This window comes from Corvus cornix, chromosome 7 (genome assembly GCF_000738735.6).
Source record: "Corvus cornix cornix isolate S_Up_H32 chromosome 7, ASM73873v5, whole genome shotgun sequence".
Classification (NCBI taxonomy): Eukaryota; Metazoa; Chordata; class Aves; order Passeriformes; family Corvidae; genus Corvus; species Corvus cornix.
In genome coordinates this window covers 6,951,611-6,977,907 of record NC_046337.1, presented here as the reverse complement: position 1 = coordinate 6,977,907, position 26,297 = coordinate 6,951,611, and the positions used below count along the sequence as shown (strand labels likewise).

The following is a 26,297-nucleotide window of genomic DNA, read 5'->3' as shown; positions in this document are numbered from 1 at the left end:
CGGGTTATCGGTCAATGTCAGGTTCAGCGCCCAGTGACCCACTGGGTTCACATCATGGCAGTCACAAATCAAGAGCATAATGAAGGCTGAGGAGAGGGCTCTGCTGATTTATTAGGACATCTGTCTGGCTGTAGACAGCCCAGCACTGCCCCTGTATAGTGCCAGCTATTAGCATAATCCTCACCATGAATCTTCTTAGAGATTTGAAAGAGAGGAATAAAGTGTTCAAAGAAGACTGGCTAAACCAGAAGGGTTTTTCTTGTAGTGCTCGTTACCAGTCTTAACTTTTTATGCCAACACCCCATAAAAATAATAATAAAAATAAATAATATTAAAAATAAATTAATTTTAGTTTTCCAAAACCTTTGAATTTTCAGAACACATCTGTGTCTGTTTATAATAAAGTCACTACCCCTGCTACTTTTCAAAGACTTTTTAATATTTTAATCTTTTATTATTCATTTATATTTAACCACAGCAGTGTCATGTGCATATAATGTTATCACCTTCATTCTTGAAAAGTTAGTCTCCTGAGTTCTGTAATGTTAAATGAAAACTTCAATTTTTTTGTGTCAATTATTTTGCCTACTTTTTAGGAAAAGCAGACATTAAGCACAAACTTTCTGAGTTTGTCTCTAAGAGTCAATATCATAATGCTGTACGCTGTAAATGCCATGATACTACTTTATATTGTATAGGTCAAAAAGTTTGTGAGGTGCAGAACAACTAATACTGGTTAAGAGCAAAAAAGAGCAAAGCTGCTCTTTTTTTGTACGTGAGAGGCATTCATCTGAAAAATCAGACAGATCATTACTTCTCCCTTGATCAAAACTAAGGTGAAATAGGTTTCAGTCTATGAAGATTAAATTATTCCCTGAAAATTCTTTTATATTTGACTGTGTATTTTAAAAGACTGTCACTGTTCATATGTCTTCAGAAAAAGGAAGTTAAATATCACATTAAAAAAAATTGCTGTGAATTTTGAAGGCATTTTATCACTGGTAGTATTTGATTTCCTTTGTATTAAATGTTATGTTAGACAGGATTTGAGCAGTTACCAGATTTGCTGTAGGCAGGGTAGAAACACCCACCAGCATGTGGCAATCCCTGCTTTGCTTAAACCAGGGTGAAGTCTGGGCAACATGAACAGAGAAGAAATAGAAAATCCAGACTCTCAAGACACCGCAAAATTGTAAACCTGTATTTATTTTAGTTTCAAAACTTTCAATTGGTCATGCTGCTATGCTGGTTTTTTTGGCTAGATTTTGTGTGCCATTCAATGAAAACACTTATATTCAAGGATATTTCTGAAGTTCAGTCCAATTAAAAGTATCTGAAGTAGAGTTAGCATCCACTGCCTAGAAACTTTAACATGAATAAACCTGTGCATGTGTGTAACTGCCCTGATTTGGCTCATGTGTGCCCTGCTTATTTCATGTGGTAAGATTTGGTCCCTGCAAAGAATTAAAAAATGGAGAAACTGAATACCCAATCATTTCTTTGAATTCAAAAATGGAAACTATGGATTGCAGTAACTTTTCCTAAATAGCAACATAAATATATGTGTGCACAGTACTCGCCTCCATAAATTCCAGCGTTGTTCTTCCAGCTGAGTCACTAAATGCTCTATGTATTTGTTGGAGTCCATATATTCCTAAATGAAAAAAAAATATTAAAACATTAGTTTTTCAGTGTTCAAAGCATTTGTAAAATTTTGAGTAAAAACCAGTCAGAGTCAGTTTGTGGAGTGCACTTTGATTTTGCTCCCAAAGTTATCCCATGTACATAGAAATCACAGTGATGTAAAAATCTAGATTAAATCCACATTTGGATTTATATCACATGAACAGGGCAGAAGCCCAATGCACTCTTCAGAGATTTTTTGAGAAAAAGACAAGAGGCACTGAGGATACACAAGCAGCACATTATAAATTCATATCCATATTCCAAGCCCAGAACAATCTTCTCTGGATCCAGACTGAAAAAATAACTTCCCAGCAGTGCAGTCACTGTTTTGGTGCACATTTTGTTTACTTTAGATATAAATCAAAGTGAACTGAATACTTGACTCAAATATTTATTTCATGGACAGTATGAAAAATACTATAGCCTGTACCCTATTTGAAAATGAAGCTATAACTCAGCTCCTACATTATTTTCCAGTCCAACTTTTGCAGATGCAATAACTTGCAATATCAGCTCTATGGAACCTCCTGTACTTGTATCTAGACAGAATTTCTGATAAATAATCTTGACCAGATGAACAATTCTGATTTTTTTCCTATTGAAGCCTATTCTTTAAACCCAATGCAAAGAGATGATGTTTAGTCTCAGCAGAGAAATCTGTCAGTAATAGAAATACACCACCTCATTTCCAGGAGGAAGGCAACATCAGTGTTATTTACATCAAATATTTCAGAATGAGCCCACAAAATAACGTGATATGATATATTTGTTTGACAGCAGTACCAACACGGTCACATTACTATTATTCTGAAAGCCTATCAGTAATAATATAACTTTCCTGAAATATCTCACCAAAGCAAAAATATGTCTCAAACCTCATACTTCAGGAAATAGCAAGTGTTGGAGTACTACATGGAAAAGAATCCATCTTCACTTTCTGGAGACAAAAGCTCCACTTTTATAGCTCCACTGTTTTACCTTTGGACTCATCACAGAACCACTTTGTGGGTTTCCTGTTTGTATTAGAAGTTGTTTCTTTACTCTTATTTTTTCTTTTGTGTACAAATATGGATTTTTGTTGCAAAGTAGTTGTTTCTTCTGAGCTATTTATCTTCATGGCCAGGAATATGAGACAGCCACTACAGGGACAGTACATCATCATTTCTTCTCAAGGTGAAGATAAATGTTAGCTGATTTTAAGGATCATAATTTATGTATAAATGCACACGTTTATTTTTCAGTACTGGAATTGTTCCAAGCGATTCTGTGTTTCTGACCACAGTAATTATTTCCTTGTTAGAGGAAAGAGAGAGAGAGGAAGGGAGGGAGGGAGAGTGGTCCTGCAAAGGCACCAGGAAAGGTCCCTGGCACAGACAGGAAGCAAGAGTACGACTCTGTTCCCAAGGAGCCTCTGCAAAAGCATCTCAGCTATATCCTGTTCAAACTGCATGGCTTGAAAAGCTTTGGGTATTGTAAAATTTTCCATTAAACTCTGTGGTTACTCCTAGTTTAAATTTCATTCTAACCGCTGTAAATAGAAGTATCTTGTAGCTGTTTCCTTCAGAACACATTAAATAATGTAAATCCTGGGAAACACCATGAACTTCAGTGGCAATTAAGCAGGAAGCTTCTTCTAAGCTAATTCTAGTAAAATCATTCTGCAATACACATATATTAGAATTCAGAAAATATATTCCGTGCAAATATATAATGATGATTAGTTGCAGTACCAAGTTCTTTAAAACAAGTTGCCTATTTTACTTTATATTTTTTACTACGACAAATCTGGCATAAATTAGTATTAATACCTTTACATCTTTTTAATGTAATATTAAACAATATTCCTGATTTATTCATCAGTGCACTTTGCCCTACAGGCAAAGATAGGATCAGCAATTTTATTCTGCATAATTCTACCATGATAATATAAAAACCTCATTCTGAAGCAATTTTCTTAAAAATGTTTTCTGGAAATAAGGACAATGGGGAAAAAGAAAGCACTGTGCTTATCCTATATGACTGCTGCCTTAATGTTAAGGTTTTCCTGTGACAAATCAGAAATATTATTCTGTTTCTCTTTAAAAACCTGCAACCTAGGAGTATGTGATCTGTCAGTGTCCAAAAGTGATGTAAAAAAATCAACCATGATTTGATCATGGTTAGCAGCACCTCCTTTCTTCTGGCACATTCATGTGCCAGCTGTGTCCACAGCAAGCCATCTGCTTCAGACAAGGCCTCTGTCCCCAAGCCCAGGTTTCTGCTCTCTTCTCTTATCAACTCTCCCAATAAGACAAATTCTGCCATCCCTGGATCAGGACCCAGTGTTATCATTTTGTCAGTGTGAAGCAAATAGCAAACAGTCACTTGAGATTTAGAACAACTTCGTGGTTTGGAATAACTTGGCACATTCAGTGACAGCAGAAAATGTGAATGAAACCCCAAAGTAATCACAGTGGTTTACGGTTGGACCCAATGACCTTAAAGGTCTTTTCCAACCTGAATGATTCTCTGACTTTATGTTCAATGAGACAATGTATACAGTTCATTAAAGCACTTCACAGTGCCCAATAGATCACCTCTGGAAGGGAAATACAGCTATTCTGTAGCTTCCTTGGAGCTCTGTCATATGAATGCTTGTGCCCTGCAGACTCTGAGTAGCATGGATATCTGTGGAGTCTGAAAGAGCATCGTTTTCTGATGTAAGGGTAAAAATCATTTAGGTAGACATGATGGTGCAAATATTAGATACTAATGAGACAGACCAGTCAAAGGGGAGAAAGGCTGTAAAAGCATAGCAGCCCCAGGGTTTCAAAAGGGGGTCACAATTCTTCCTGTTCCCCCTAGAACAATGGACACTGAGCACCTGCAAAGCAGCAGGGGGTAAAGCTGTGTAAGGCCAAGTCAATATTTCTGAAATGATGCAGCATTTTTAATCTGAAGTTGTAGACTCCAAATTAGTGTATTTATGTACATTTGATACTGTTACATAGCGACTGTGCTGGTTGTAGAATTGCCATCCATGCTGTTATCCACACCTGGACTAGACCTCAGCAGCCTGCACTGTGCTGGCTCTGCTTGGAGTCCCACTCCTACCTCCAGCCATGCCTCACAACTTGCAGGATTACTGAGAAGTTCATTATTTAAACAAACAAACAAAAAAAAAATTAAAGTATTTTTCAGAATAATGAGTGAAACCTGTCCCTTTTCTTCTGAATTAGTTACCTTGCAGCCATGAGAAACTCACTCCTCTATCTGTCTTCCTGTGATGGCATATAACTGCACTGTTTTAAGGAAAAAACCCCTTCTGTAATATGTTTAAATGCAGGAGCAAATCTTTCTAACAGCTGCATGTACTCTGGCATGCAGGAGGAGATGGCATGCAAATGTCACATACCAGCTCATCTAATTTAGAGAGCATTAGAGAACTGCTCTACCCAAATCGTTGCTGAATTGAGTTGAAGCTCAAACCTAGAAATATACCTAAATATGGTTTGTGGACAGAACTAAATATCTCATTTTGCAATGCTTAATTGTTTTGCTAGTTTTTTAGGGTTTTATTTTTATTTTCTTTGTTAGCTGGATGGCTGTCAGGAAAAAACAGGGAAGAGAAAGGAAATGAAATGCCTCCACTGAGGCCCGGGATCCACTGCTCGGTATTTTGGTTGGTTACGTGGGTATTTGTTCTGGCATATCCCTGTTGTTGTGCTGGGCATGGTATCAAAAATTATCCAGCACACAGAACATTTTCCCATCCATTGTTACAGAGCAAACCCTTAGAGCAACCTTAGGCTCCCAGCACAGGAGTCTCCCTCGCTGGAAGCTGGAGGTGATAAATTCAAGCCAAAGAAATAGCACGTAGGCTCTGCCTCTCTTAAGGAACTTGCACAGCTTGGTATCAAAGAGAGTTTAATGAGCTTAGCGAGATGTGAAAAGGATTAAGGATACCAGCAAATCGCTTGATTACGTACTTAATTCAATAGGGCTACTCATGAGCTGCAGACTGGGGAGCAGGGCCATGGGCTGGGACTGGCCCTTCCTGCAGCACGGACACCCCAGCTCGCCCAGACCCACACACCTCAGCCAGGCACGCGGGAACACGGCCACTGTCCCCCTGCCACCACTCTCCTGTCCTGAACGAGGTCCCAGCACAGGGCCTCGTGCGTGGCTGGGATGCCTGGGCTGTGCAGAAAACAGGGACACTGGGACAGAGACTAGGCTGGCACTCATGTTCCTGCAGACCAGTTTTGAAGCAGGGCTGAGACGTAAACATATTCAGCGCTGTACAGCCCAGACAAAGTTTCCCATTCCCCTCCCCAGCACATCTAATTCCACTCCCAGTTTGGCTGGGACAGACTCTGTGCAGACAGCCCCAGCCCACTCTTCCACAACACTACCCCTTGATTCCCCTAATATTTGTGTTAGGAACCAGGGAGGAAAGCACCAGCACAGATTCAGGCTCCTGTGCTCCACAGAGGAAGACATTGGTCACTGGGGAGCAGAGAAAAACCAAATGAACAACGGGATAAGTGCACAGACAAGTTCCTCTGAGTGTCTGGAGCCATCCAGCCCTGCAGACAGGGAGCTCCACAGAGAGCCCACAATCATCTGCTACAGTTCAGGAAGTCACATTTTCACAGGGAAAGGTTATTAGAAATCAAACAACAACAAAGCTGTCTGCAGCCAAACAGCAGACTGTTGCAATTAGGAAATGATGTTAGCAAAGCAACAAGGGGGACATCTAAGCTGTTACACTGAGTGTGGAGACACAAGTCATTTTTGAAGGATCTTGGAAGAGTGCCCTAGGGTAAAGCTTTAAATCTAGGGAGGGTGACTTCAGAGAATATTATAACTTTTGTAAAATATTTATTTTTGTTTTTATCCTGCTGCATAAACCTTGGATAGAAAACAGACTTTTTTCCAGCAGCCTAAGAGGACATACATATATATTTATAGATAGATATATTTATTTTATTGTCTTGTCTAGAGAATGTTTCTCATGTCCAAAAGCAATATCAATGAGAATTGAGTGAGGTTTCGGTTGCACACTAAAAAGAAACAAGATATAAAAAAAAAAACCCTTTAGGATTAGTATTTTTTCACTCCTTTCAATACCAGACCTGGATAGACTGCTCACCTTTGGTCCTAAATAGCAATGAAAGCTAGACTGTGTGGCTTAAGAAAATAATATCTTTTGAAACTGCCATTATTGCTGTTTTATTATTTTCCTACATGATTTCAGCATGTTATTTTAATTGTTGGGTTTATTAATAACTGGCATGAAAGTGTACATTGAGAGCCTCTGCAGTGGAGCAGAAGGCTGGCAAGAGCCCTCGTGCACATTACACCATTATGGAAAAAGCAGTAATGATTATTTTAATAAATATGTTGAGCAAATTTCTTAATTGTTCAAAATCACTTAAGCCTCAGTGAACAGTTCATATTACATCTCAACTGCAGTGATTAAAACTGATTTCCAATTCATCTGAAGCCAGTTGTTTTCATAAAAAATCAGCTGGGTTTTCCTCCTGCTGCTGCTTGGCTTCCGCTTTGCACCCTATTAACCGGCACCATCCACAGACAGCAGCAGAGTTTAATAAAGCCTGAAATAGCACAAGCTCGTTAACTGATGGACAGATTCTGCACCCTGTGTTCTCTGAGGACAGGGATGCAGGGATAGTTCTCAGAGGAATGCTATCCAGCTCTGCAGCTGGCACACAGAGCCCTGCTGCATTTGGGTTTTTGCCAGTTTGTCCCTAAAGAAGTTCAGTCTCTGGGATAACAGTGCTTCTCAGTGACACTGATGTTGGAGTTCTTTCCCCACAAGGAAGAGAATGGGGAGAGAATGCTGCAGTTTTATGCTGTCTTCCAGTAAGACAATTTCTAGGAGCAAATCTCCTGTCTCAGGCAGGCATGTGCAGGAGAAATGTGGGGACCAGTACTCTGCAAGAGCTCTTCCGTGGCTTGTGTCCTGGGGTGACTGTAGGATACTGTATTCCCTATCGTCTGCCCTATGCCAGACATGAATCTTGTACCTTCCCGTGTCTTTAAGCTGTTTCTTAGGAGAGCAGGGAGAGAAGCCAGGTGAATTTTTTCGGAGTGGTTTGTATCTCAAGGACATATACACTCCCCTTCATTCCCTCACTGCTGCAGCAGAGCGGAGAAAAGAACTTTTGCCATGCCTACAAAGGACTTTGAATTTTACCATGTTCTCTCCACAGCAAGAGGTTTTATTATTTAGCATTATTCTTTTTCTGTGCCTGTGTGCACTCTGCTTGTAAAATAAATAACTTTTTTTTTTCACTTTCCTCTGAGGAATGTCTTTCTGAACCTGATGGGGGAGAGGCTGTTGAAATCTGCCTTCTATTAGAGGATACATTCACTTCAGACATTCCTCCAAATTTGTCTCAAACCAGGACAGCTTACTAGGCCAGTAGACCATGAGCTGGAAGGTGCAGAACAGATTTGGTAGGAACCACCACCACCACCATTCAGATTTCCAGGTGCTTGGCTGTTTTGGATTGTTGCAATTTTTTTCCCTATGAAAATAGCATGGAAATCTTGTCATTTCTGCTAAATATTGAGCAAATTATTCCATTTGGCTGTAGAAGAAAAAGAAACTGGACATTTTGTCCATCAGGAAAATCCATGCTGGTTTTAGCTGACTTTTTTCCCCTGAAAATATAAATCAGTAAAAGCAAATGCAAAACATTACCTGAGTCATTAGAGTCATCTTGAAATAGAAAAGGATGATATCGTAGCAGGACAGTTTGCATTTATTAGTCATCCTCTTAAGCTGTGGAGCTCTTAACACCCATCAACAGCTTCATTGAGCAATACATCCCTACAGCACTGACACGTGGCTGTCCTTAATTTGGATGTGGATCCAAAACAGTCTCCATAAAGGCTGACTATCCATGGATACCCACCTATCCCGAGGTTCAAGTGGCTGGGTAGGGCCTGACGCTCAGTGGCAGTCAGGAGCAGGAGCTGCAGCAGGTGCAGGTGATGGTGCAGATCATGGGCTGCGTTCACCAGCACTTGTCCCAGAGGAAGGAAAACACCAATTACTCTTTGAGCTTCTAACATGCCAAAAAAATCAAGACCACTGGACCAGCCAAAGATTTCAGCAGAAAGTGGGAAAAATTTGCTTTTTGGCCAGGAAGAGGAATGAATATGGACGAGCAGGTTGTACCAGAGCACCCTGGCTGTCTCCTGAGCAGGTTTGGGGTTGCTCTCCCAATTACTGCAGCTTATGGAAAGTTCTTTTCCTCAGTGAGTATAAAACCTCTCCGTACAGTGAAACATAAAACTAACGGAAAAAGTGAGCTTTAGCATTGTGGTACATGTGAGAGTTCCTGGTTGCTGGAAGTTATTGATGACCATGTGTAAGTTAAGGAGGTGTCAGAGAGACACAAATGTTTATAGCCCAGCAATTCCACAAATGAAAAGGTGACAGTGTTATTTAAGGCAACAGGAATTTGCTATTTAGCTAAAACAGATATCCAGAGTTTAAAAAAAAAAAAAAAGAGTGTAGGAAGATGTGCAGATTTTATGAGTCTGCTGCTATGCAGTGTGTATATTTACACGAAATAATTAGCTGTAGTCTTGTTTATGTCAAATCCAATTTACATTAATAAACTTCACCCAGCAAAGACTCTGATGCTGTAAGAAAATGCCCAGAAATGTTAGCAGCTTTAAAAAATGCAGAGTAAACACTGGAGCATTTAATTAATCAATTTCTGACATTACCAAGTAATTAAAATTTCTGAATAATTTTTTGAATGTTTTTTATGAATATAAATCAACCACAACACATGGAAGAACTGCTGGTGGGAGGCATTTGACTTACATAGACGTATGGCACTTGCACGTGACTCCCACTGTCTAGAGAAGACAAGGAGTTACAGCAAAGATGGAAAAACATTCACAGGGTCTATTGCAGAGTTGGGAAAATTGAATTCTAAGGTTATTACAGACGTTTGGGATTCACAAATAAAGATGCTTCATAGTCAGAATGTATCAGACTTTTTATCTCACTTGGAATAACCACTGTCATCTATCCAACAATGAGTATCTCAGGACCTCAAGTTTTTGCTACCATTTTCTGCAGTTGCTTTGTTATCACTCGTCCTCATGTTTATTCTGGCAGCCTCTGGTGAGGAACAATGTGCATACATGTAATTCAAGCCCATCTTCATATGGTTTTATTTACACTTAAAAACAACCTAAGAAACAAACAAACAGTAGATGCTCATTCATTCAATCATTAAAAGTCAATAGCAAAAATTATGCAATATATACTATATAGGATGGCCTGGTTTGCAGAGCACCTTGAAGACCATTTAGTTCTAACACCCCTGATGTGGATAGAGACACCCTTCACTGGACCAGGTTTCTCAGAGCTCCATCCAACCTGGCCTTGAACACTTCCAGGGATGGGGCAGCCACAGCTTCTCTGGGCAACCTGTGCCAGGGCCTCCTAATATCAAACCTCAACCTAATCTCTTTCAGTTTGAATCTACTCTCCCTTGTCCTGTCACTCCATGGTCTTGTAAAAAGTCCCTCTCTGTCTTTCTTGTAGGCTCCATTCACATATATAAAATATCTGAATGTGAGGTTAAAAATCCAACACAGTGCTATAGACACATCAATCTGATGATGTTGAAATATGTCCAAGCATCAGTGGACAAAACAAGGTGAGAAAAAGTTCTGAAGATTTCCAGCTTCCAACCACCACTCTAAGAACAAGGGTAACCTGAGGTTTAGAAAAACCCAAATTACCAACCCTTGAGGGTTTTTATGGATGGAAAGCAGGGAATCTGGAGATGAGCAGAGAGAAGGTGATGTATGGCACCACAGGCTGGGACCCCTTTTCCAGACAGATTTCTCTTGCTTTCTCCAACCATCCCTCTTTTGTCCACCTGCCACCACGCTCTGCTCTAACCACAAACATTTCCACACAGAGGAGGGAACTGCTTATGGCACATTTTGAGAATTAATCTCTATGTCGCCGTCTCTGTTTGCAACATCTCGCCTGTGCATATCTATAGTCAAGAAAAAATTGTCTCCGAGTTAATAATGTAGCATTGCTCAGAAAATCTCAGAAGCTGCTTCCAGCACTCCACCCCTTCCTGGTATGCTGAATTTAGTGGGACTGCTTACATCCATCCATCTCATCTGCATGATACATAAACACAAGCACACAGAAAAATGACCGAACATGCAAATAAATATGCTCCTAAACATCCCGTTAATTCTTCACTCTGTGCACAGAGAAAAAAGAAATTAATCAGAAGCTAACACACAAATATATCTCTGCATTTTCATACTTTATTACAAACAAAGCAGGAGCTGTGCTCACAGGGAGCTCTGTCAGCTCATGGTCTGCCTGAAGCACGTTTATTGTCACTGTCATTACCAGGACTTGCATCAGATTCAGCTTTGGGTATTGACTGATTGTAGGACACAACTGAGTCTAAGGTATGAATCAGTTATAAACTGTTGCCCAAATCACAATTTTTCTTCAACTCACTAATTTCCATGAGATATCCAAGAAAATAAAAACCTTCATGGATACAACAGGACTGGCCCTGCTCGTAGGTATTTGAAGGTAGGCAAATTAAAAAAAAAAAAATTCTGTAACATTCTATGTATTTTCTTGTAAGTAACTATTCCGTTCCATATGGGAGGGAGCTGGACTGTTCCACAAAGCAGGTTTCTCATGAGGAGCTGACAGTCCCCCCTGCGCAGGACAGGCAGGCAGCGCGATGGAACCTGACTTTCTGGGTCAGGGGATTAATCATAAGAAGTTTGGCATTTCCTAAGTGGTGTGTAGGCTAGACAGCATCATGTGATCCTGGCTGGAGATAAATTTTTAGTGTATCAGGGATTTTGTGAAAGTGGATTTAGTGGAAGGAAAATGTTTCACTGTAATGGTAAGATATAAGCAGAGAGTTCAGTGAAGTCCCAGAAAGGAAATAAGGAAATAAGAACTGGAATATTTGTGTCAGCAAACAGCATACAGGCATTCACTTATGTTGTGTAGGCCTGTTAAATACTTAAGCCAAAGCAGTGCCTTTAGTTACAGACACTAATTCCCAGTAAAATCTGGGTGGAACAGAAAGCACAAAAGCACTGCAAGGACAATTTCTTGTTGGGCTGCAACTCCAACCCTGTCATCCCCACCAACGCTATAAAAACTCACAGCCATTGGTACCAGTCTGGGACAGTGGAAATTTGCCTTGGGAAGGTTAAAAAACTCATGGGCTAAATGGGAGATGCCCAGTGGTACCAAGAGCGCTGTCGGGGTGCATTTCCCGGGGTGAATATGGATGCCAGTCTTTGAGTTTAATGCATAGGGGTAACTGAGCCTAATACAAAGCCTTTCATAAAATAGGAATTGGTAGTTCTTCCTCTTTACTTATGTTGCAAAGAAAAACTCCCTCTTCAAATCCTGTATACTACAGTTGTATTAATAATCATTATTATCTTGTGCTTTTATAAGCAATCTGACACACTATTAATGCTTTGTCTCCCGAACATTTGTGACTCCAGTATGCCATGTATGACAGCTGCTAAACAACCATAATGATGCTGCTCAATTTAACAAGAATCTATTTCCTTTTCATAAAAATTAAAGTGAACCTTTAATTTCATTCAGCATTACACAATTCACAGGTACAATGTAGTAGCAGTGAAATCAGAGCTTTAATTTAGTTCCTGGTTAATATTAATAATTTTTCTGCAGTTGAATATTGCTGCCCTGAATTGCAGATCCATCTCAAATGTTATGTGCCTAAAGATATTAGTTGCAGTTCTTGCAAAGCATTCTGTTTATTCAAATCAGACTGAAACAAACACAAACTGTAGCATGAAAGGCTGGAAAATATTTGCTTAGATAAATATTCATTGTTGGCTTCTATGCAGGATATATAGAGACAATTCAGATTACATGACAGCTTTTTGTTTTATACACCATCTTGCCAGTTAGCATTCAAAAATGTAACTCTAAAAATGCCTTTAATTTTATGTGTGATATACAAAGTGATGTACTTAGCTGTCCATGCTTCTTACACATGAATCTTTCAATCCACAGGGAACTTAATAGGAATTAACAGTAGAAATATAAGCATAAATCTTTATATTTCTGGTAATATAATTTTGTCGTTAACTGCAGCTTACTGGAAAAGTTCTTTGTGATATTTAACTGAATTACATTTTAAAGATCTTTATCATCATCAACTGGAAAATCTATGGCAACAAGTGATGTGTCCTGTTAGCGTACCCGCTGCTCTACTGCCACCATTGTGATGCTTAGACAGTGTCTCTGTCTTGGGAACCAGAGGCAGAGACACAATTTCCTGCAGAAGCCTTGGCTCTCATTGTTCCGAGACAGAGAGGGCAAATTAAAAAACCCACCATGCATCAATCCTGTACCTAAAGGCATTTTTTTTCACATGCAGGTGACATCTCGTTTCCAGTGTGCAAGGGTGTTACGGGTCTGCTTCAGCTGGAATCATGCTCACCTTGAGGGAATTAACTGAGGCCATGTCAGTCCAAAATGAACATAGATGAGATTCAGAAAGTAATCAGGTTTTCCTCCCTATGGTTAATGGATGATTTTTAGAGTAATGGGACAAAAAGAATTTCAAACACTGGTTTGAAGAAGTGTCATTTGGGGATAGTAATTATTGTACATAAGCACTCTGGAATGCACTGGCCTCTTGCTATTATCTAGCATTTGTTAAGCATCTCATGTTTCTGAGTATTCAAAACTAGCAGCAATAATTGATGTACAACAGAGGGGCTGAAATTCTGCATCTGAACTGTGTACGTGCTCCCTGCGTGACTCACAGGCAGTTTATTGTATGATCTTCACAAAAGCTAATGATTTAGATTCATTTCCATAAGCCTTAGATCAGAAATACCAAGCTTATATGAAATCACAGAAGGAAAAACTCCAAAACAACAACTTCAAAAAACTTGAAAAGTTAAGAGAGGTTCCAGCCCAGAAAGTGCTTTTTTCCCTTTCAAACCTACATCATCTACACCAACATGCCCTTCACAGGCATTATTTTTGAAAGGGTTGATTAGTGTTGAAGGCTCTGCCCTGCCCCACAGCTCAGGCAGGGCAGGTCCCCCAGACGCCCAGCTCCCATCAGAAGTCACAATGGCAGGAATTTCTCATGTCTCACTCCTCACATAAAGAGAGGCCCACCAGGTAAGTGTGGTTTTCAGGTGTTACACACATCAAGAGAGCCATAAAACCGAGCTGCTGCCCCCAGTGAGCCATGCTCATGTCATGTTGCGTGGCTTTGCTGTGAGAAGTGCTGAACATCTTCAGGTCTCATTGATGCTGCAGAATTAAACTTATTCAGGGGAGAAAAACCAATTTCCAAACTTTAGATACAGTCCTTAATCATTCATTTAAAAAACATTTCCATAGCCATCAACTTGACAGTATCTAAATGAAAAGACTGAAAATCTCTTGTTTTCCAACAGGAAATGTATTCAAGGATTGGCATTTCACATGTATAGAGAAATTTACAATAATCGTGTCCTGATGACAAGTCTAGGAAAGGATTTACATCTAATAGGAACGATCTAATTTATCTTTCATACAGTAATACCCAGTGGCTATTGTGAACATTTTATTATGAAGGAAATTAAAGACAACACAAGAAAATTAATGTTTTAAGGGAAAGTCGTATGGTCCATTTAACTCTTCTTTTGACTGTCCACATAATGTAATGAGTTAATTTGCTTCTTTTCATATGCTTGAGTAACAGAAATAACACTTTTCATAAATCAGCTACAAAAGCTTTAAGAAGAAAAGCCAGCTAGTCAGTATAAAGCCTTTGAATTACTTCTATATAAATGCATATCACCAGTAGTTCTGCAACTTCTCTCTTGTAAGGGCAAAAGCCCTTACATTTTAATACAATATTTTAATACTTTAATAACAACCTTCCTCCTCTTTTCCTTTCCAACTTTTTTTAGTTTAGACCAAACACTTCACTGCACAACAGTACTACCCCATTTGCATAGGACTCAGTGGAAATTTTGTTACAAACAAGTGTCACACAGTCCTTGCTTGGATGTGGAGACAGTGGCACACTATGAAAGCAGGGGAAAGACTCTTAGTAGGAAGGTGCCTCAATATTTCATGATCAAAGACTTTTAGGGAGCCACTCTAAAGTTTGCAGGTGAGCAGAGCCATTCCTCTTGTCTCACCTCCCTTTTTCCCATGTACCCTTTATTACTGAGTCTTGTAAAACAAAATTGTTCCACCCAAAGGTTTCTGTGGTAGCAGTGAAGGGACAGAGCCTCAGGAGAGGTCTCCATGCACCTGGGATGTGACTCAGGCCCTAGACCTGGCATCCCAATCAGTTCTCCTGCTGCAGCCTCTCTTGATGAGGATGCCTGGGGTAGGATTTTGGACAATGCCTAATCCTGCAGTGTTTACTTAATCAAACAAATCTCAGGGCTCAGTATGGCCTGGGTCTTTCAGTCCAGACACTTTTGCCTGTGTGTCGTGACCCACTACACTGTGTCACTCCAGTTGTTGGAAGGAAAAGCACAAATCACAAAGGAATCAAAACAACACAGTGTTAGATGGAGCATTTAAACAGCTAAAGATAGGCACCTAACGAGATTTTAATGGGAATGTGCTCATTCTGCTTCCTTGGAGGTTTCTGAAATGCTTTTTGGTAAATTTTCAAAACTGTCTCCCCATTCCTTCCTGTGTATCCAACTGCTTTGCTTTTCTTTTTCTGAGAGGGGGAGGGCAAGGAAGCCCAGCATATAAATTCCTTTCCTTGCATTCATACTGAATAAGGTGAAGAAAAATTTCCTCTGTACATATTTGAAAGACCCAATCACTTATGTGGATAGCAGAATTCCCCCTTATATTACTTTGGATTCATGCATCAGGTGCCTGGGGCCAGAAGGACATGATGAATATGAGAGTATCTGTCTAGCCACAAAGTAAATATGGTGCACAGGAGGATTAAGACAAGGCAAACGAGTCTGTTGTTTCAGACTGCAAAACTTTTCAGGCTCTCCTGCAATGCCAAAAAAAGTTAAGAAGTTCACAGAGATTATTGGACTGATCTGCATACCAGGGGAAACTGAGTCACTGAACAAGTGCCTTTCTCTGAGTCACCCTGGCAGGACCATGGGTGAAAACAAGACAACCTCAGCCCTTCCAGTCCTTTAGTCTGGTTACATCCTAACCTGACATTCAAAAGCTGCCTGGCGTGGTTGTGCATTACACATACACACATATGTACAAAAATAGCTCATTCAAAAAGTGTTTATTTAGTTCAGATCCTGTGACTTAATCTTACAGCCTTGAAAACTGGAGAGGCCCTTTCCATACGGGAGTCACGCAATCAGCTCCAGAGACATCTCAGGCACAAGTGATTTTTTGCTGCTTTGGCAGATTGCATTGCCTGTGCTAATATGTGTCAGCTAATAAGTCTCAAGCCATATTGAATCGTTTTATCTTTCAAATTTTGGTGAAAAAGAACTTTAGATTATTTGTCTCCTAAAATGCTCCTGATTAGAGCTCTGCTTTCAAATCCAATACTAAGTTATCAATCATGGCAGTTTTCTGCTTTCCACAAATCAATAATTATTCATTTAGTCCTGATTAGTGCTACGTGAGGAAAACCTTTGTTTTAAAAAAGGCAGCATTCAATTCTTAGCAGATATAGTACATCATAAATGTAGCTTGGAGTTGGAATTATGTGGGTACCATTCTCCTGGGAGATCTGAGGATTTCCTCCACATCTAATTTTTAAATTATAGCACTGATATGCTCTAACTGCTTTATCTGAAAAACACGAGGCACTTATTAATATCCATCAAGAGGAAACTCTTGAACATGACTGCAAACTCAGAAGTATTTACTAACCTATAATCTTTATGGAAGCACTAATTAGTTTCATAACTATTATTTTTATGCCCTCAAAGCCTTGGGAAAGTTTTCTAGTGGATAGCACTGCAATTCCAGTGACACCTGAGCACAATTCTAGGCTGGATTTCACCATTTCTACTGCCAATTTACATCATTCTTTATGTCACCATGTACTAGCTCCCAGAGAGGCAGTCAGATGTGGAGCCCAGCTACGCTGCTCTTCATGCCTTGACCACCCCAAGGTCAGCAGAAAACCTCAATCTAACAAGGCTACAGGGAGGACTGAGCTTGAGAATGAGCTCCAGGATTAGGGTCTGTGCAGACAGCAGCAGGGAAAGGGATGCAGTGTGATATCAGTATCAGATATTCAGTAGGAGAGGTGTAGTGTTATTGCTATCAATTAAGATGATAGAGCAGCATGTGTCTGCATTGCTGAGCGTGAAGAGCAGCATCAAAGCCCTTTCTGAGCCCACTCTCTCCCTGGACCAGCCTGTGGAGCTGCTGCCTTTTCTCACACCACCCAAGGCACACAAAAATGCTCCGTGCTCAGTCAAGGTGTGCTACACACAGCAAGGAAAAGGAACAAGAAAGAATTTCTTTCATTCTCTGAAATCGAAAAATTTCAGGTAATTTTCATTACTAAATGATATAATTATGGCACTTGTGGCTCAAGAACAATAAGCATAGACCTGTCAATTAACGTTTTGATTTTGTGCACTTAGAGGCTCACTCATGACTGCAAACATCTTCTCCAAGACACAACTGGTGAGATTTCCCAGCTTCTCATCTATTTTCCTCCTGTTGCTCATGTTATGACTAAAAGCAGCAGGCTTATATTTTTCTCAGTGGGAAATACGTCACCTGCTGTTGAAAGAAAAGCAATTATTGTGTCCTCGCTAAATCTTGGGCCTATTTGTGTAGAGCTTTAGAGCTTAAAAATATAAACATCCTGCTCTGTGCCAGTGTAAGTGGTTAGACACTTTGGAATCCCAGCTGGGATCCCCCTGGATGTCACCTTCAGTGCCTGTTAAGCACAGGGAAAGATGCCAAACCCGAGTGCCTTTCCCATAACTGTGTCTAATCACTGGAAAGTAAAAGTGAACGATGTGCTCCCAACTCCAGCACCGGACACCTCAAAACATTATGTTCTCCCTCCTCCCCCCTTACTCCAGGAGTCAGTTAATACTTTTCAGCTTTACTGAAACAAGATTTATGTCTGCTCTGCATTTGAGCAGTTGTTTTCACTCCTTTTGTGTGTTTTTATGTGGCTGTAAACCTGTCTGACAGAGGGACAGGTGTTTTATTTGCACACTGTCAGATGCTATTTCTCTGTGCAATCTCCTGTTATCAAACAGAAGAAGTCTCAGAATCAAAATGGGAAATAAAATAACTGGACATTTACATTTGCAGCTGGCCAAAAGCAATGAAGGAACCCAACTCACAAATTACATATATATGCATACACACACACGAAAGGACGTAGAGGTGCATGCTGAGAGACAGTAGTTCTTAATATACAAAGCTTGTTTCTCATGAGTCTGTTGCTATTTAGAAATTATTTTTCCCCATAGAAGTGAAGAAAACATATATAAACACTTGAAACAAAAAGGCCAGAAGTATGACTAAATTTAAGAAAAAAGTTAATCTTCCACTAGTTATGAAAGGAAGGTTCTAGCAGTACTGATCAGTATCTTAAGATTTAGGGAAGAGGATCTCAAATCAGTTATAGGGAGAGGATCAGCAGCCTCAGGACTGGGCATTATTTCAGATAATAAAAGAATAGGGTTCTCAGTGTTTACCACCATGTAATGCCAGCCAATAATAATAACAGTCATGAAGAATTATTTTCCCTAACATATATTAAACAGTTACTTGACATTTAAAATAGGGGTCATCTACAAACACATTTAGGAGGCATTGTCTATGTAACTGTGGGATTTTAGAAGAAAATACACCTTCATACATCGTTTTATTTCTAACAAAGCATGCAAGTGCAAGCAGCACAGCCACTACATTTAGTGCTTCATATGAAAATACTAGAAGAGAACTCTCAATTTATAGGCATCTTCTAAGTATCTGTCTTGTGTTAACCATGTTGGATAGATCACAAAGGTCTAGAATCTGTTTACTCAGACAATAATTATACTTTTGCCATCCTCTATATCTTAACAAAACCACACAATTTTTCAATGAATGAACCCTATGCAAGCTTGCACTGAATAGAGAGGTTGAGATCATAGCACTCCCAAAATAAGTGAGACACCTTCCCCATTCAGACACAGTGTGCAGGCTGCTCCTTCAGCAGCAGCTCAGAAACCAGTGATCTGTCAACCCTGCTGCTGCAATGCTATTAGAGGTGAAGATAAAATCGCTGTTTACTTGCTGATTGTGTTTGGCTGGATTCGGAAATTACCTGGATCCTTCTCCAGTTCTGAAGGCTGCAGGTGACATGTATTACCCACTACACAGTGTACAACATTCATAGTAGGCTGCAATTTAGCATGTAAATCCATATATATAACGTGAAAATATGCAAGGAAAACGTTATGAAGAAAACCAGATTTGTGCTGCTTGTTAAAATAAAAAATTCCCAAATTCTATTTGCAGTGTTTTGCATCATGGACAGCCTTTCCTCACATTTGTTTTACAACAAGTGTACATGGTGTTGCATGAACATTGAGCGTATACTTTCCCAAATACACCAGTTCTTGCTGGCCAAGAATTTATCTGAGGTGAAGAAGGAATATTGCATAACAGACGAAATGCTTTCCTTCATGTGATCTGACAGAAACAAGGGCTTTTACTTTTTCATGAGATTGAAACACTCTGCATATGCAGAGGTAACTGTTCAAAATTGCAGCCTATGAACTAAGTTGGTATTTAACAGCTTGACCTATAAAATCTTTCCTAAGCTGCGATACAGCATATGGTCTTTGCTGAGATGTACCAAAAGATTCAGTGATAATGTAAACACAAGGCTTCTTTCTTTCCAAATAATTTTGGACGTGAGCTGCCAAAATCTATAGCATATGGATGTATTTTCATTTAATTTAATTCTCTTTCATTTCATTTCGTTTTTTATCCTCTGTTTCTCTTCTGTTTCTCTTCTGTTTCTCTTTTCCTAAAACTCTCCAGAAAAGCTGACTTTTAATTCCAGAGTCAGTATTACACCCACTTTGATCAGTGAATCACAGACATTTCAGTCTGGCCTGTGAAAGTTCATGAGGTTCACTATGGCTCTCGAAATAGAACTTTGTATCCTCAGTTTCTAACTTTGTATGGCCTTCTAATGTTGTGTCACACTGAGTATCACACTCATATCTACAACAGATTTGTACTGAGACTACAGAAGAGAAATACTGTATTTCCCTTCTTTTGTCAGCTCTGAATGAAAGTGGTAGCAGACCTCTAATCCTTTCTCTATGGGCAGATGGCTGTTTGATGTATGTACTCATCTACAAACAAAATTCAGAAATTCATTTGGCTTTATCTTCATTCATTATGTATTACTGGTCTCCCTTCATTTAACATCAAAAGTACAAGTAAGAGGACTGCCATTCTTTACGTTAATTATTCGGTTGATTATTCATGAATAATAACACTTCGAATTTATATCGTTCTTTACGTCCCTAAATTACTTTATAAATCTTGTTTCATCAAAAAACCTGAAACTTTTTACCAGAACATGCTTTCTAATAATAAGGTCTAACCAAAAGGAAAAAAGCCAGTGTCACAGTGTTATTTGGTATTTAGTGGTTTGAGGTACCAAAGCAACTGAGTGCATGAGCTTTGATAAGGTTTTGCATTTCACTCTCATGTCATAAATTCTTCTCTTCTGCATACATGGAAATAAGCAGGCTGCAAAGGGGATGAGATATGAAAGAGGAGGGAAGCATTATGCAAGTGAAGATTAATTTATTGAAGGATTTCATACCACACCTCCTGTTGCCTGACTGCCCAGAACAGGTAAAATACTGAACAAACTTCACCTGCATGGTGGTTCTATTGAGGGCTAACTATCCCCACTTTTGAGGGTAAAGACAAGCCATGGATAAATTGCATCCCTGTGGTTCTCCATACTCCATTCTGCTTGCCAAGAACCTGCTGCTGCTGTTTGGCAGGTTTTTGTTAACCAGTTCAGGGTAATTTTTTCCCAAGTCGGTGGCCCCCTGTCCCAACCTATGGAACTTACTGCACAAGTTTTCCTTGCCTAATTACTGCTAAATCACCCAAATAAAAGGCCCTAAGTGATGACAGCAGGGACTCAAATGAGAACACTCACAAAGTTATAGATGTCAACAGAATTTCCTTGTAACAAGGGGAAAAAAATTCCGCAGAATGCTGGAGTGACATACCTCAGTGCCTGTGCAATCCACAGGTGTCCCCTGTGGGTGCAGGTGCACAGCTGGCAGCCTCAGTGCATTTTATGCCTGACACTGAGTGTCAACAACTTTCCCTTTACATTATTTCATGTAAATGAAACAGATTATATCACCGTGGTGTATTTTGTAGGAATTTCTAAGCATGGAGTTTATCCAAAATATATTTTGGATTTATTTCTCATCGTCTTTGTTTTAAGCAGATTTTATTGCTACAGTAGTTAGAGGTGTAAGTCTTGTGGCAGTCTGAGGCACATTAGCCAAAAGTCAAGTACTGTGAATGTCTTATTTCTTCCTGATGGCTGTTGGTATTAGCTTGAACATTAACATGCAATAAACCCCTATGTTTAAAATAATTGTAACAATTTAATTGATAAGAAATAACTCAGGTGTCTAATTTCTGTTTTGCTTGATGGAAAATTTGGTCATTGACTCCACTGTCAGTAAAATGGTTGAAACAGCAAGGCCAGTAGCAATAGTCATGCAGTTCATCTGGACCATAAACACTTCAAAATTTTTACTTTGCCAAAAATGTTTTGATTAAATAAAAGTGATTTCCATTTAAAATAGCTATGCATTTCACCCTTATTATGGCTAAAGTGAATGCATTAGATCCTTGGCATCACAGAAAAGTCTATAAATGAATGAAGAGCCCATTTCAGCCACCTTGACATGATTAGTCTGTAGCACGAACTGTGTAATGTATCAATTGCACTATGATTTGCTGGAGAGCCTGGTATGTTACGGAAATGACAGATATTTAGGCTCCTGTGCATTTTTTTGCTTCATTTTAAAATTGGTCCCCTGGGCTTTTGCTTAATAAAACCCACATACGTTGCTGTAGTTGTAAGTCATAAATAAGCCTGGGCTTGGGTCAGGGCTAGCAGGAGGATCCTGGGCTCCAGAGGCAATGAAGGAATGCCAACGACATTTGACATCCTGCAGTTTTTGAGCATGACTTCATGGGGCTGGGCGTGTGGGTTGGTGTGATTGCAAACACTTGAACAAATTTCACTGGGAGCCCTGGGAGCTCCATAGGAGGTAATAAAGTGCAGGCATTCAGAAAGAAAGACTGAAGGCAGATCATCAGAGTCTCAGGAGGGACTTTAAATTTCTCAAGAGAACCCCGTTATAAGTGAGCACACCCTTCACAGCTGACCTCTCCTGGAAGGCTTTTAATCTTGAGCTGTTCCCAGACTTCCAGGCAGAATAACCTGACAGTCTTCCATCTTCCTACATTCCCAAATTATTATGTGCCAGATGATCTCTTCCAATTTCTTCAGAATAAAAAACATTAAAGATGGTGATGAAGAGAGGACAGAGCAGAAGAATTCAGGGTCCTCTCAATTCAGTAGTACTGGTCTTGCAGAAGACAAGTTTTACTGCAGGATTTTGGGAAATACCTGAGTCCCTTAAACAATCATTCAATTTCTCTCAGGGTTTATGATGTTTAAAAGGTAGACTGAATACTGCTGAATTTTACCTTTTATCCAAGCATTTAACATTTTCTGTTCATTGTAAGTCACCAATATATAGTACACTGCTGTCTCCTTCCAGCAGGACAGGAATAGGGGGGACAGGAATGCAGCACTGGATCTGCCTGCTCTGCTGCCATCGAGGGAGCTGTGGCTGGCAAAGAGAAGGTGGCTTTTTCCTGTAAAATCCCATTTCTATAAGCTCTGTCACTGCCAGTGCTGTGGGGTAGGTTTAAGCTCTAGGCAGGAGGTACCAGAACTCCATGCAGCTCTTTCACTGAAGGCTCAGGGTTTCAGGAAGCTCAAACAGACCTCAGGTTTAAGGAAAGAAACAGGACCTTTCATAAAATAAGGGGGGAAATCACAGAGACCAGTATTTGCCTGAGGATTATCTCAATCCCCTGCTGTCAGTTCCAGAAGCAAAGTCTATTATTACACCTCTGCTGCTGCCTTGAACAAGTTTCTGCAGTGTAAATGAAAAGATTCTTATTATCTGCCCACGATGGTGATTGAAAAGTTTGCACTTTGTAGGAACAGCTCACTGCTCTCAATTGCTTCATCATTGATTTTCTCTAGGCCATGCCTCTCCTGTCACACCACAGACAGAAAGCCGCCTTCCACCGAGCTGGTCCAGATGCAATGAATTTTACTGCTGCTGCGACTCTCTTTATCCCAGTGGAAATTTGCAGAGATGGAGCCAACGGAAAATCCCGTTACCTTCTCCTTGCCGGCTCTGCCATGTGCTTCCTGCAACCCACCCCACTGTGCTCACTCTGAGGGCTTGATTTCTCATCAGGAAGGTAAAAACCCATGACAGAGGGCAGAGCAGAGAGAGGATGAGACAGGGGGAGTCCCTCCGCTGACGGCGATCGGCCCTATCAGAACCGCGCACCTGCTTGGGGAGAGGTACTGAGCACGCAGGTGGACAGGTTTTGGTAGAAAACTAAGAGTGAGACAACATGAAGAGCTCACAGGATAAATGTGATTACATTTTCAAAAGCCACTAAACCTCATGAGCCATATACACACACACACACACATATATATATAAAGTAAAATATTTCACTCCATCCCGCCTAGGCTCAGAATTTCTTTCCCACAGATATGACAAAATTAGAAACACATTTTCAGAGAAGGCCTAAATCCCAAATAGATGTGTGGCCTTCAGAAAGGCAGCTCTGCCCCTACAGCCTTCTCATTTTTGTCTGAGCAGCCGTCTGCTTGGCCAATTAGATGTCTGACTATCAAAAATCCAGTCTCAAGGAAAATGCTGTGATTCATGCTGGGTGGCTGTACAGTTTTCCTCTCTCACACAGAGGAAAATGCACATGCTGACACCGACCCATCTGCCTTGTGACACAGATATGTACCTTTTGGTTCCTCTGTCTATCAACCAAAGTCTGCTTCCCTCCAAGTTGAAGTGCAGTGATAATAAGAGCATGACAAATTGATCATCTGCTGTGGCCAGTCCTTTGACACTGCTTTATGAACAGTTTGAATTTGTTGGGAACAAATTAAAGCTGAGATTAAAGCAAATCTGGACTTTAAAGACCAAATTGAATCTCTTGCTGCATCTGCAATAACTGAGTGGTTCCTGCCTGGTAAATATGGGCTGCTGTTTTCTTTAGCTGCGTCCACAAAATAGCTAAAATCAATTATAGAGATGATAAAATCACATAAATTAGTTGCAGTTAATCAACATATGAAAGGTTTGCATTGTACTGTGGTCAGTAATTACCAGTTATTTCAGGTTCACTCGTGTGACTGTTACTTTTCTGTGACTTATCTGTGTGTGGCTAAGCCAGTTCATCACAGGTTAATACCAATGCTTCAGCAGTGGCTCAGTGTACGCCCTTTCTAGACTTAAACATTATCTGTTGGCCCTTTTGTACCTAAAAACATAAAATTAATTCCAAAAAATATCTTTAAGTGAAACATTTATTTCATAAGGCTGCCTGAAAAACATGCATTGGCATTAAGGGAGCTGAGTAGACAGTCATGAGCCTGTGCCACAATGATGTAGTGGTTTAACAAATGCTTTCTTGACTATGGGCTTTTGTGACTGCTTAGCATTGCTTTCCTTTTTTCTTTCATTATTTTAAAATTACTATGTCAAAAGGAGTGCACATGTGAACTCAGGTAGCTGGGACAGGCTCCCCCATGTTTTCTTACACAGCCTTTGCATTTTAACCCATTTGTGATCCTCTGTACATAATTTGGTACCAGCATGAACCCTCCCTGCACCTTCAGTGAATACACTCAGTGAAGAGGACAGGAGAATCCTACATGGTGCTGCAAGGGATACAATACTCAGCAGACCAGAGTGTTCCTTTAAACATTCTCCAATTCCCTCCTCTCATCCTCCTCTTCCATCCAGGTAACTTTCAAAGAATTCTGAAATAGTTAAAGTTTATAAAAACATGAGCCAAGCCACCCAAGCTAAAGCAGCATGGAAATGTACTTGAAAAATGCCTTCTTATTTGGCAGACGTGCTGAAAACCTTTTATCATAATTACAGCTGCTGAGGAGCTTTATAACTACTTTCCATATAAGGTGGTCATAATATTTGAAAAATAGCAAAATTCCTGTACGCTTTTTGAGCTCTGACATAAAATTATGGGAAACACAGTTCCTACATCATGTTTAAGCACTCTGTGGAACACAATGCAGCATCAACACAAAGCCAAATACAAAAAACAGAAAGGATTTTTTCATTAATATAATCCTTAAAAAGCTGCATAAGACAAACATAAAGATGTCCTTGGAAGAAAATGACAATATTTTGCCCATTCTCAGCTTTGCCAGATCATTCTAAAGTATTTTAGTAATGTCCACAAATGATTATGGATGTTGTCTTAGATGGTTGCCCATTGCCCTAAAGAAAATGTTTATGACCTGAATAGATTAATTATATTCTCCCCCTAAATATCATTCCTTCAGGACTAGTTATTGTTGAGTGGAAATGTGCCACTTTATATGCAAATAAAATGGACTGAGAGTGGAATAAGAAGTTCAGCATATATCTACTGACAAATCATCTCATTATGTTTTATATTAGTAGACAGAACATCTTGTGGTAGGAAATGTTAATAGACCTCAACAGGATGCAGTGCTTGCTTCCTTGTTTCTAGAAAATCTTAGTCAAACTTTCAATTATTTTCTTGTTGTCACCTTTGCTTCATTTGAAATGGATTTTAATTGAATTGTAAGAAAAAGTGATATAGTGAATGCAAGAAAAAGTATCTAAAACTCATTAATGCTTAATATTAGTAAAGCAATTTAATAGCAGTGGCATAAATTAAAAATAGAAGATAATGTAATCTTGAATGCTCCATTAAAGAGGATTCAAAACAACTAATTCCTCAGTTGATATCTCTAGAAGGTACAAGGGGAGAGATATGTCTTGGTTTGATTCTCACTTGGGAGTTTCATGTCACATTATTCCAATTAAAAATTATTACTGCCTCAGGGACAAAAAACCTCGTGGATTAGGAATGATGGTCAGTTCTTGGTCTAATTTTTCTCATCTATGAACAAAACTGGGAGTCTTCAATAAGACAAATTAGCAAAACCAAAACCACCCTTAGCAATACCAAACCCATCTCTGCTATCCATGTGATCTGCTATTTGAGGAGGATAAACCTGGAATGAAGTTGCATAAAATATTAAAAGTAAGAAGGTATCTATTCCTATGGCTTAAATTTGTTCTGAGCTGAAATAAATCTATGAATTTGAATGAAGCACATAACATTACTTGAATACAAAAAGTTGAATGAAATTTTATGGATTGGTTTAGTAAACCTTCTTCTCTCATATTTTTATCCAAACTTTTAATTA

General features: G+C 39.6%; 1 protein-coding gene across 10 annotated transcripts in view; it reads right to left on the bottom strand.

Annotated features, from left to right (window-relative positions):
• The window catches only part of NCKAP5 (NCK associated protein 5), a 379,062-nt gene that overhangs the window by 233,340 nt on the left and 119,425 nt on the right, over nt 1–26,297 (bottom strand). For all 10 annotated transcript variants that reach the window (XM_019290553.3, XM_019290551.3, XM_019290552.3 and 7 more), the window contains one exon: nt 1,581–1,654. In XM_019290553.3, the coding sequence (XP_019146098.2) occupies nt 1,581–1,654 (74 nt within the window). The remainder of the gene's footprint in view (nt 1–1,580; nt 1,655–26,297) is intronic.